Genomic DNA, 12,938 nt, shown 5'->3' on the forward strand with positions numbered 1-12,938 from the left:
GCAACAAATTGATTTTGAGGCACAAACCCCTCATAAATTTTTTTGCCTCCGCCAGCAGTCTGCGCAATATACTTATAGGGGTTGTCCTTTTTTTACTATTGATGACCTATTCTTAGGGTAGCTGTAAAGGAAGGACTGTCACTCGCGCTTGATTTTAGATGCAGAATTTAATTTCTAGTCACATATTAAGTCATAGTGACGCATTTCAGCACTCAGACGTGCTTTCATCAGACTATGTACAAGGATCCATTCTCATGACATGTCTTAAATAACAAACAAATGCAAAGGAACTGACGTCACATCACTGACTTCTCCCCCTGACAAGATACATTAATGGATAGGGAAGCTCCATGAGTCTCCATATGTTGCAATGGAAAAAGTCCCATAATTAGTTCCGCTGAAAAGGAAAAAAGGATTTTAAGTATCAGATCAGACTGCTTATATTGTATTCACGGTTCAAACCTCTTGGCTCCATTGTTTGCAAACGATGGATCCAATACCCTTCTTTTTTCAAAAGCAATTTATTTTGATCACCACCACGGCAGGGTAATGGAACACTTTCAATCACCTGGTAGTGTATCTGTGCTATTGTATGCTTTTTCGCATGAAAATGATATGGTACGGGGAACAATAAATTACCTTTTCTGATGGTGGACTTGTGTTTGCTCAGCCTGTCTTTAATTCTCATAGGTTTCACCCACGTATAGTAGTCCACACGACATTTCAGGATATAAATGACAAATCTGCTATCACACGTGAATACACCTCTTATGGGAATTCTCTCCCCAGAATGTGGGTGAGAAAAACGAGTCCCCCTGATCACGCTTGAGCAGTTAACACAATTCAGGCACGGAAATGTGCCCTGTCTGGGAGAAGATAACACTCTTTCTCAATTCTCGCTTGTTACTGCCAATGTTGGCCCTGACTATTTTATCTTTAATGTTGGCAGCCCTTTTAAAACATAACATGGGAGGTTTCTGAAATTCCTCTTCATCTGAGGATATGATTTTTAAATGGTATGCCAAGGTTTTAACAATACCCCTTAGTTGTTGGGTCAATGGGTGGTATTTGACCACCAATGGAATGCGTGGTTGCTTCTCTGTCCTGATTTTTTGTGGAGTGTCTATCTTATTTCCTCTGTTCCTGTAAAAGTTGCCTAGGGTAACCTCTGGCTAAAAATTTACTTGTCATCTCCCGTAGCCTAGTTTCACAGACCTCCGGATTGCTAACAATTTTGTGCATAGTCTGATGAAAGCACATCTGAGTGCTGAAACGCGTCACTATGACTTAATATGTGACTAGAAATTAAATTCTGCATCTAAAATCAAGCGCGAGTGCCAGTCCTTCCTTTACAGCTGTATTATTGGGATGCCTGCCCGCTGACACGTGCACCGCTGAACTACTGAGCAGTGCCGGCCATTTCATTCTACACTATTCTTAGGGTAGGTCATCAATATCGGATCAGTGGTGCTCTGACTCGCGGCACCCCCGCCAATCAGCTGTTTGAAGAGAAGGCCGTGCTCGCATGAGTGCTGCCTTCTGTGCTCTGTTCACCTGCTCGCTACGTCAAATTTAGCGGTGAGCAATGTAATTGCAAGTATGGCGTCTCCATTCACATCTATGGGACGGTTCCATCTGTTCAAGTGTATACTACAGAGCCATTCCATAGAAGTGAATGTGGACGTCATACTTGTAATAACACCTGCTCACCACTCTTCAAACAGCTGATCTGAGGGGGGGGGGGGGGGGTGATGGGTGTCAGACCACCGCCAATCTGATATTGATGAACTATCCTCCTGAGGTCATCAATATGCTAAGGCTTTTGCAGCAGCGGCGATGTAGTGTAATTACAACTACTCACTCCATTCAAGTGAATGGAGCGAATACATGTAAATACACTGTGCCTCTGAGATGACGGGCAGGGTGGAGCACCGCATTCTCTTCAAACAGTTGATCAACTGGTCAGATATTGATGACTTATCCTGAGGATGAGAGGGGGAGCGCCATTTCAGTTTTCGCCTCGGGCAGCATAAAGGTTTAGTGCCAGCTGTCAGAGGGGTGCTTGATGCAATGAGCATTTCCGTCAGTACAGATGGAAGCACTCATTGCTAGCGCGCAGGGGAGCTGGGGTTCCTTACTGACTGCTCAGCTCTTCTCGCTCCTTCTCTCCTCCAGACAGACTGCTTCACCATTCAGCCCTGCAGGCACAGATCGCACTGCCGGATTGTGTAGGAGGATCGTGTAGGCCTGGGAATCGGCCTGTGCACTCCTCCCAGGGGAGTGCTGGGGGGTGATTTCATCATCAGGAATGGGAGAAGGTGAATAGTTAGTTTTATTTGTATTTTGTATTTTTTTTTATTTTTTTTTAGGCACACCATTACTTCTTTCATTCAAATTTAGAAGATATGTGCCCTGGCTCCAGGATAAGGGTACTTTCATACTTTCACACTAGCGTTTTTCTTTTCGGCATAGAGTTCCGTCACAGGGGCTCTATACCGGAAAATAACTGATCAAGTATATCCCCATGCATTCTGAATGGAGATGCATCAGGATGTCTTCAGTTCAGTCATTTTGACTGATCAGACAAAAGATAAAACCGTAGCATGCTACAGTTTTATCTCCGGCGAAAAAAACTGAAGACTTGCCTTAATGCCGGATCTGGCATTTTTCCCAATAGGAATGTATTAGTGCCGGATTTGGCATTTAAAATGCTGGAATGCCGGATCCGTCCTTCCGGTGTGCACATGTGCAGACCAGTAAAAATGTGAAACAAGATACAAGACGGATCCGTCTGTCCACAAGCAGAGAGACGGATCCATTCTTAGAATGCATTTGTGAGATGGATCCGGATGCGTCTCACAATTGCTTTCAGTCACATGCAGATCGGCGGCTCCGGCGGGCAGTTCCGACGACCGAACTGCTTGCCGAGTCACCCTGCCGCAAGTGTGAAAATAGCCTAATATCAAAGAATGCCCTCCATGACCTGGCAATACAAAGACAAGTTGGTTTTTTCAAAGGTTTTATTAGTGTAAAGGATGGGAGTGATAGTGGTCCTGTTGAGATTATGTTGTCACTGTGTACTCCTTTATGCCGTTGCTCCCCATGAATTAGTGCAGTGAAAAGGAGGTATAAAGAATCAGGCCAGAAGTAGAAAAATGAAAGTCTCTCTTTATTAACAGCAAAATAGGAGTTGTAGTGCATCAAGCATTAGTTGTACACAGTGCAATTTCTCTTCCCAGATGATGAGGTATTGGTGGATGGCGAAGTGACAGATAATACCACCTCTGGTATGCCATGTTGCTAATGTCTCTCTCCTGAACTTCTGGCTGAAAGCTGACACTTGTAGCTGTAATACAGGCTTTTATGAGTTCGCCTGACCTGGATTTAATCTAGACGATGGATGTCTGAACTATAGTCCCTCACCTGCAGCAGGATCTGTATAGCTATGGTTTCTGGTCACTCTGCTGACTTTAAACTCTGTAATTTTGCACATATCTGTATTTTTTGGATCCTTCGGACTCTGTCTCTCTAGAGTAGTAGTCTAACAGATGAATTGCTTCTCTGGTCTCTAAGGCCCTTCGAGCAGGAACAATAGGATATTCTTTCTCAATCCTTATTGTTCTACCTAAAACTCTCCTCTCATGGCAGGAAGTAAGATCAGCCCACTCCTACCAAGAGGTGGGAGTCTATCTGTCTGTCTCTTATTTATGGACTGATCTTCTTTGCACTACACTCGGGTGATGCATAAAATTATGTAAGTAACAGAGAATGGGTAAGGCTACTTTCACACTCAAGTTTTGGGCAGATCCATCATGGATCTGCAAAAACAAATCCGTTACAATAATGCATCCGTCATGAACAGATCCGGTTGTATTATCTGTAACATAGCCAAGTCGGATCTGTCTTAAACTCCATTGAAAGTCAATGGGAGACGGATCTGTTTTCTATTGTGCCAGATTGTGTCAGCGGACAGCAAAACGCTGCAGGCATTTGGTGTCCACCTCCAGAGCAGAATGGAGACTGATCGGAGGCAAACTGATGCCTTCTGAGCGGATCCTTTTCCATTCAGAATGCATTAGGGCCAAACTGATCTGTTTTGGACCGCTTGTGAGAGCCCTGAACGGATCTCACAAACGGAAAGCCAAAACGCCAGTGTGAAAGTAGCCTTATAAAACTTTAGAGGATTAATTCTTTAAGGAATATTTTATACATACTGAGAATCTCTTAGGCCTGTTTCACATGGGCATCCCGGATTTGCTCCGGATGCGTTGCGTGTGCATTGCGGGAAACCCGCGTGCGTGTGTACGCAATTTCAGTCAGTTTTGTCTGCGATTACGTTGCATTGTTCAGTTTTTTTTCAGCGTGAGTGCAATACATTTTGCACGCACGTGATAAAAAACTGAATGTGGTACCCGGACTTCTTCACTGAAGTTCAGGTTTGGGTTAGGTGTTCTGTAGATTTTATTATTTTCCCTTATAACATGGTTATAAGGGAAAATAATAGCATTCTGACTACAGAATGCAAAGTAAAATGTACCTTGAGAGGTTTAAAAAAATAAATAAATAACTCTCCTCAATCCTCTTGTTGGCCCACCCGGCATCTTCTTCTTTCTTTCTTCTTTCAGGACCTGCAAAAGGACCTTTTGACGTCAGCGCAGGTCCTGCTGAATGAAGATAGACGATCCTTCTATGCGTGAAAAACATCGCTCCTCTGCACAGCCCCATTGAAATGAATGGGTCCGGATTCAGTGCGGGTGCAATGCGTTAAAGTCACGCATTGCACCCGTGCGGAGTACTCGCCCGTATAAAAGGGGCCTTAGAATAGTAATCAGAACCGGCTTTACTTTAGACCACCACGTAATTATAGGTCACATTCTAGTATGACTTTTCATAAAATCATGAAACCAAAGAACATATATAGCCATGATGGCAACTTGGTCATACCTGGTAAATCTAATGTTTTTGGGTTTTTTTTTTCCTGTGATTTTGTATCTATTTCTAGTTAGTAATGTGATTACTAGTTATTAGTTCAGCCATGATGTTGTGTGTGCTCTATGTAATCTATTTAATCGTTTGTCTGTACAGGTGGACATACACCAAAGAGAAGGATTTAAATGGCAGCAGTCAGTGGGGCCTCATATCTACGTATAGCGGGGCCGGGTATTACATAGATTTGTCCAGGAACAGAGAAGAGGCGGCTGCTCAGATTGGGACCTTGAAGGATAACCTATGGCTGGACCGAGGCACCCGAGCAGTTTTCATCGACTTCACAGTTTACAATGCAAATATTAATCTCTTTTGTATTGTCAGGTATGTCCTGAAAGTAAGCTTCAGGTTCTGTTCACACTAGTGTCATTGCTTCCACTGACAAAGGAGACATAACTGCTTTGACTGTGACTGATCCAGCTTGCTTTTAATGAGGTCTGTCACACTGAGTTATTCTTATCATGAAAGGGAAGTGTGTACAGGGTTGTAAATCCTATTTTATTTTTGTTTGTTCGAATAATTTTCATGTTTGTCGGCATGAAAATATAGTGTAATCTATGGGCAGCATATTATGAAGCAGAGGATGCTGAGCAGATTGAGATATAGTTTTGTTGGAAAGGATTAAAGGGATTGTCTCACTTCAGTAAGTGGCATTTGTCATGTAAAGAAAGCTAATACAAGGCACTTACTAATGTATTGTGATTGTCCATATTGCTTCCTTGATTTTATTTTTCCATCTTATTATAACACTGCTTGTGTCCAGCTTTATATTACCTTTCTCTACGTCACAAGTGAGACAACCCCTTTAAATCTCTGCTCTTTCTGTGCCTAGGAGTAATGTGCGTGGCTCTGCATGACTAAACATACAAGACAGGTCTCGGTCATCGAGTAGAACCTCCCACTGGACTCCTAATCATAGAAAGAGCAGAATAAGTTACATGTGAATATTTTCCAACAAAAGTATATATCAATCTGCTCCGCACCTTCTCTATTCTGCTGACCCTCTAAGGCTACTTTCACACTAGCGTTCGGGTGTCCCGCTTGTGAGCTCCGTTTGAAGGGGCTCACAAGCGGACCCGAACGCTTCCGTCCAGCACTAATGCATTCTGAGTGGACGCGGATCCGCTTCGGGTGTCCGCCTGGCCATGCGGAGGCGTGCGGTTCCGTCCAGACTTACAATGTAAGTCAATGGGGACGGATCCGTTTGAAGATGACACACTATGGCTCAATCTTCAAACGGATCCGTCCCCCATTGACTTTACATTGAATGTCTGGACGGATCCGTCTGAGGCTATTTTCACACTTAGAAATATTTTAACAATATAATGCAGACGGATCCGTACTGAACGGAGCCACCGTCTGCATTATATGAGCGGATCCGTCTGAGACGGATCCGCTCTGAACGCAAGTGTGAAAGTAGCCTAAGAGTAACTGAGTTATCCAGACTTGGAGCCGACTACCCCTGTGCCACTGAACATGCCTGCTGTCTGACTGCTGCAGGACCAAGAAGCGGCTTGGCCTTATGACCACTGAGACCATTCACAGGTCTCAGCAGTCGCATCAGCTTGAATATGTCACACTCCTTTAATGAAAATCTATGATTAATGTAAAAGCTACTATTTTACGAAATGTCCCAGTAGCTATGAATGCATATGTCTATGGTATATTCTTTCTTATTAGATAAATTATTTGAAGGGGTTGTCCGAGTTCAATAAAAAAATCTGGGAGTCCCTGTATATGTGCCAATACGCCGTTTCTCCCCTTCTGCCTCCAGAAATGAGCTTTGGTTCTCCCACTGCTGCTTACCACACTTTCTTGGCTGCAGCCATTAGTGGACTCTGTGTACAGAATGTCACTGCTGCCATCAGGAAAAATTGCGTCAGTGGGAAAGACTGGAAGAAGCGGGAGAGAAAATGGGTAAATATAACTTATTTTATTATTTTACCACCACCCCCCAAACAACCCCTTTTAAGAATGATAAAAATGTTCTTCATTCACTTTGGTATTGAGCGGCTGAGAAATAGATGATGGGTGGGCAGCTTGAGTATGGAGCTTCCATATCAGTCACTTCTGACAGATCATACATTGATGTGCATTGTGTTCTTGTTTTGCCATCTTCCCTTTTTGATGCTGACGTTATATGCCTTTTAGGTTGTTGGTAGAGTTCCCAGCCACTGGAGGACTAGTTACCTCCTGGCAGTTCCAGCCGGTAAAGTTGATTCACTATGCTACTACATTTGACTATTTCTTGGCTGCCTGTGAGATAGCATTCTGCATCTTCATCCTGTATTACGTAATGGAGGAATTCCTGGAGATCCGTAATCACCGCCTGCACTATTTCCACAGTCTGTGGAATTGCCTGGATGTTGTCATCATTGCGGTACGTATCTGACGCAGCTTAGCCCTTTGCATACTAGTGTTACATTAACTGGATGTCAGGCCTGGGGTATAGTTGGGGGATTGTAGACCTTAATGGAGAGCAGATGTCGACAGCATTTGTTGCTTTTGGGCTACTTTGTTAATGGGCAGTTTTAGTTTGTGGCCTTTAGATTGCCATATACATACAGTATTTAAAGGGAGATTACAATACAAAATGTCTTCCCCCTAATCTCCCATTTTTCTTTTGATCCTATTTTCTCTCCTTTTACAATTTATAACAGAATAATATATAAAGGCTTCTTCCGAGATCAGTCATGCCTCCATTCCTTCTCTATCATGTGTCAGGCTGAAAGATAACTGCCTGCAGCAGTAGCCTCGCTCTGTCTGCAGTAAGGCACAGACCTCATTAACATTACTACTACGGGCTACAGACTGACAAACAGTATGGGCACGGATATATCCTGGCAACTCATCTTTCATTTCTAGGTTGTGGGAAAAGATCCCAGCCGTTTTGTTGCATGCTATGCTGTAATGGGGGTCTATAATATCTGCTAACAGGGGATACCTTGGTCGGGCTGGATGCATTTTCTTGTCTCATCACTTCTGGCAGCTGCTGATCTCTACGTCTGCTGTACCCGTGACTTCCTCGCGAGCCTGCAGGAAGACAGAGTTGATCACTTTTATGATTGTAGTTTATTTTGCCTGCAGCTCTCAGTGGTGGCGATGGCCATCAGCCTACACAGGATGTCTATGGAAAGACCTCTGAGCAAGCTCCTGGTGGACTTGAATGTATTTCATAACTTTGAAGCTGTAGCTTACTGGCAGAACCAGTTTAATAATGTGGCTGCAGTTACAGTATTCTTTGCTTGGGTTAAGGTAAGAGGTCCCAATATATTTCTGCTGTTCCTAGTAGAGCTGGAGTGACTTCCCCTGTAATACAGTATTATTATTTTTCTTTAATTTTGAGAGAACAGCTCGCTGGATGTAACCGCAATGCCCGCGGGCCCAATTGACTATAATGGGTTCCGGACAAATCCCGGTGTATTTGCTAGGTAGCGGCCAGTTCCCGTTATAGTTAATGGGGTTGGTGGGCGTTGCGGTAACATCCGGCATGTCTGATCCATAGAGTTCCAGCAGGCTGTTCTCTGCCAGAATTAATAATGTTAGTGTAAAAACTATCCTTATAACAAGTGAGAGTGAATCTGGACCGCACATCCTCCATACTATGCTTTTGATATGACAACTGTTTTTCAGCATAATTAAATGCTTCTCAGCACAATATAAATAAATATAACCTTATGCTATGCACTAAAAGGAGGCATTGGTATACAGTTTGATCAAAGAGCATAAGCCCACTTACCGCGACAAGGTTGCCTCTTCAAGTGAGGACCTACTCTAACTTTAGCTCGGCACTGCGCAGCAACCACCGGCACCTCCGCACTACGCCAGGTCCTTTTAGTGCATAGCATAAGGTTATATTTTTTTATATTGTGCTGAGAAGTCATGTTTAATTATGCTGAAAAACAGTTGTCGTATCAAAAGCATAGTATTGAGGATGTGCGGTCCAGATTCACTCTCATTTGTTATACTTATAGTCTTATTTTCTGTTTCCCCAATTCTGGATCAGCACTCCTCCCCATTCGGCTCAGGTGTTATTAATCGGCAGGAGTCTGCTAAGGGTCTATAAATTCCTACCATCTCTCAGTTGGCGTTCCTGAGAGTTTGTGAACAGGTTAGCCTTTTGCACCTGTTCACATTATGCGGTGCTGGGCGGTGGCCATTGCTGCTTTTGTGCTGTGCTGGTGGAGCGATGGGACCCAGGGCCAAGGTGTCTTTGCCGCACAGTGAGGGTGCTGTGTGGCTACTGGGTCCCGTCGCCTGCTGGCGCAGTGCAGAGGTGCCAGTGGTCGCTGCGCAGTGTCGTGCTAAAGTTAGAGTAGGTCTCCACTTGAAGAGGCAACCTTGTCGCGGTAAGTGGGCTTATGCTCTTTGATCAAACTGTATACCAATGCCTCCTTTTAGTGCATAGCATAAGGTTATATTTATTTATATTGTGCTGAGAAGCATTTAATTATGCTAAAAAACTGTTGTCATATCAAAAGCATAGTATGGAGGATGTGCGGTCCAGATTCACTCTCACTTGTTATAAAAACTATCATTATTTTCTTATTTTCCAACTGTAAGAGGTCTTAGGCCACATTCACACAGCCATATGCATTTTGCGGTCCACAAACCACAGATACCGGCCATGTGCATTCCGCCCTTTCCGCAAGCACTATTGTAAAAATACCTATTCTTGTCCGCAAAATGGACATGTTCTATAATTTGCAGCATTGATGTGGACAGCGCATAGATGACATCCGTGTGCTGTCCACATCATTTCTATGGGGCTGCAAAAGAATGGAACTGCGTATGATCCACACGGACATGGATCAAAATTATGTTTGTGTGACTGAGGCCTTATCATGCAATATATAATGTCAGTGCACAGAAGTTTGTATTATGACACCCACAGGATCCCATGTTTAAAGGGGTATTCCAGTCAAAAAAAGAAAACTGCAGATGTAAAAAATTAGCAAAACTTATAATCACCTTAGTTCCAGCAGTGTTAGGCCTCTTTCACACGGGCGTCAGTTTTTTTGCCCGGATAAGAGCCGGGTGCGTTGCGGGAAAATGCGCGATTTTCCCGTGCGAGTGCAAAACATTGTCATGCGTTGCACTCGCGTGAGAAAAATCGTGCATGTTTGGTACCCAAACTTCTTCATAGAAGTTCGGGCTTGGGATTGATGTTCTGAAGATTGTATTATTTTCCCTTATAACATGGTTATAAGGGAAAATAATAGCATTCTGAATACAGAATGCATAGTAAACCAGCGCTAGAGGGGTTAAAAAAAATAATAATAATAATTTAACTCGCCTCAGTCCACTTGATCACGAAGCCCGGCATCTCCTTGTGTCTCCTCTGCGCTGAACAGGACCTGGGGTGAGCTGCTCCATTAAATACAGGTTAAGGACCTTCGATGACGTCACTCCGGTCATCACATGGTACGTCACATGATCTTTTACCATGGTGATTCACCATGGTAAAAGACCATGTGATGACCGGAGTGATGTCATCGAAGGTCCTTAACCGGTATTTAATGGAGCAGCTCACCCCAGGTCCTGTTCATCAGCAGAGGAGACACAAGGAGATGCCGGGCTTCACAATCAAGTGGACTAAGGTGAGTTAAATTATTTTTATTTATTTTTTTAACCCCTCTAGCGCTGGTTTACTATGCATTCTGTATTCAGAATGCTATTATTTTCCCTTATAACCATGTTATAAGGGAAAATAATAATGATCGGGTCTCCATCCCGATCGTCTCCTAGCAACCGTGCGTGCAAATCGCACGGCATCCGTACTTGCTTGCAGATGCCATCCGATTTTAAACACACCCCATTCACTTCTATGGGGCCTGCCTCACGTCAAAATCGGACAATATAGAGCATGCTGCGATTTCAACTGAACGCACAAGTGATGCGTTAAAAACAACGCTCATGTGCACAGCCCCATAGAAATGAATGGGTCAGGATTTAGTGCGGGTGCCATACGTTCGCCGCACGGATCGCACCCGCACGGAAAACTCGCCCGTGTGAAAGGGGCCTTAGGGTCCCCGCTGCTTGTGTATCAGCAAGGCAGGGAAATGGCTGGGATTGCCTCCGAGTCAATTGCAGGGTGAGGCATGTCCTCACTGCAACCAATGACTGGTGCATTCACAGTCATTCCTTGCGTTACGAGAGAGTAGCAGAAGGCGGAGAGCAGCGGGATCCTCCACACCGCCAGAATGGCAGGGGAAGGACAAGGTGAGTGTAAGTTGTGTTAATTCTTTTAGAGCAACACGTCGAAGCTCCCTGCTGATTGATAAACTGCTAATGTCATGTTACTAACTGTATACTAAAACATCTTATTTTGTTTCTAAAAGCTCTTTAAGTTTGTGAACTTCAACAGAACCATGACTCAATTATCAACCACCATGTCTCGTTGTGCCAAGGACATCCTAGGTTTCTCCATCATGTTTTTCATCATATTCCTTGCCTACGCCCAGTTTGCCTACCTTGTGTTTGGTACTCAGGTTGATGACTTCAGTAGCTTCCAGGATTGCATGTAAGTATCTAACCCATCAGACTTTAGTTATACTCATCAGATGCCCGGACGTTTTTTATTCATCTCCAAAGTTAGGTACAGTTTAGGTGTTTTGGATGGAATTCATACGTGGACATGGCCTTGTTTTTCTTTCAGATTTATATCCGTGATTTAGTTAAATGGTTGTCCTAGTTACTACAGGGGAACCCCCTATCCACTAAATAAGGCAAGATTAACTGATCAGTGGGGGAGAACAGGGTCCCCATTCCCCTTGGGAGGTTATCATTGACCTTGATGGACAGATTACTGTTGTCTACTGCACTGTTCTGCCTGGAACGAAACTGGAAATCTGATGGACCCATTTTTAAAGTCAACTGTATTCATTAAATGAATCCGTTGTGAACCTTCTTGTAATGGAACCCAGGACATTAGTGTGAGCAAAGCCTTAGTCCTGTTTTGCAGACAAGAATAGGCATTTCTACAATGGTCCATTTTGCAGACAAGAATAGGCATTTCTACAATGGGCTGCCTGTTCCGTAAATTTCAGAAGGCACGCGGGCGGCTTCCGTGTCTTGCCGATCCGCAATCTGCGGACCGCAAAAGCAAAAAACTGAACAGTTGTGTGCATGAGGGTGAGAGGACATCATTTTAAGGGGTTCAAAACTTGGACCCAGATATTTTAAGGCTTATTTCACATTTGCCTTTACCATCTCCAGCAGGCTGTTCCAGCAGGGGAGCTGCCTGCTGGAGATGTCCGGTAGCTTCTGGCAGTGCCAGATCCAGACGCCCATTGGCCCCATTCACTATAATGGGGACCGGTGGAGATCCAGTCACAACCAGGGAAACATGCAGAGAAGCGGCCACATGAAAACGGCTGCACGCAGCACGTGTGGCCACATCGCCACCAGTCCCCATATAGTGATGCGTTTGCTTCCGGCAATGCCGGAACAGCCTGCCGGATCTCTTAAATGGACATGTTATATAATTTTTTTGCGGGGCTTCAGAACGGAGCAACGGATGCGGACAGCACATGGAGTGCTGTCCGCATCTTTTGCGGCCCCATTGAAGTGAATGGGTCCGTACCCGAGCCGCAAAAACTGCGGCTCGGATGCGGACCAGAACAACGGTTGTGTGCATGAGGCCTAACTGTGTGGATTTCTTGTATATTTAGAACCTTTTCATTATTTTTTTGCAATTTAATAACCGTAATTAACCATGCTTTGATTATTATATTGGTTCTTCATTTTAGTTTTACTCAGTTTCGTATTATTTTGGGAGATTTCAACTTCACTGAGATTGAGGAAGCAAATCGAATTTTGGGCCCCATATATTTTACATCTTTTGTGTTCTTTATGTTCTTCATCCTTTTGGTAGGTGATTTCATATTATCATATTTTCTTTTCTTTTTTTTTTTTTTGTTAAATAACTTTGGTTTATTATCCTATACTGG

General features: G+C 43.8%; 1 protein-coding gene across 2 annotated transcripts in view; it reads left to right on the forward strand.

Moving 5' to 3' along the window:
* PKD2 (polycystin 2, transient receptor potential cation channel) overlaps positions 1-12,938 on the forward strand; it is a 52,091-nt gene that overhangs the window by 19,625 nt on the left and 19,528 nt on the right. For both annotated transcript variants that reach the window (XM_044303240.1, XM_044303247.1), the window contains exons 5-9: positions 5,086-5,310; positions 7,138-7,366; positions 8,074-8,241; positions 11,328-11,509; positions 12,738-12,858. In XM_044303240.1, the coding sequence (XP_044159175.1) occupies positions 5,086-5,310; positions 7,138-7,366; positions 8,074-8,241; positions 11,328-11,509; positions 12,738-12,858 (925 nt within the window). The remainder of the gene's footprint in view (positions 1-5,085; positions 5,311-7,137; positions 7,367-8,073; positions 8,242-11,327; positions 11,510-12,737; positions 12,859-12,938) is intronic.

The sequence above is a fragment of the Bufo gargarizans genome, chromosome 1 (genome assembly GCF_014858855.1).
Source record: "Bufo gargarizans isolate SCDJY-AF-19 chromosome 1, ASM1485885v1, whole genome shotgun sequence".
Taxonomy (NCBI): domain Eukaryota; kingdom Metazoa; phylum Chordata; class Amphibia; order Anura; family Bufonidae; genus Bufo; species Bufo gargarizans.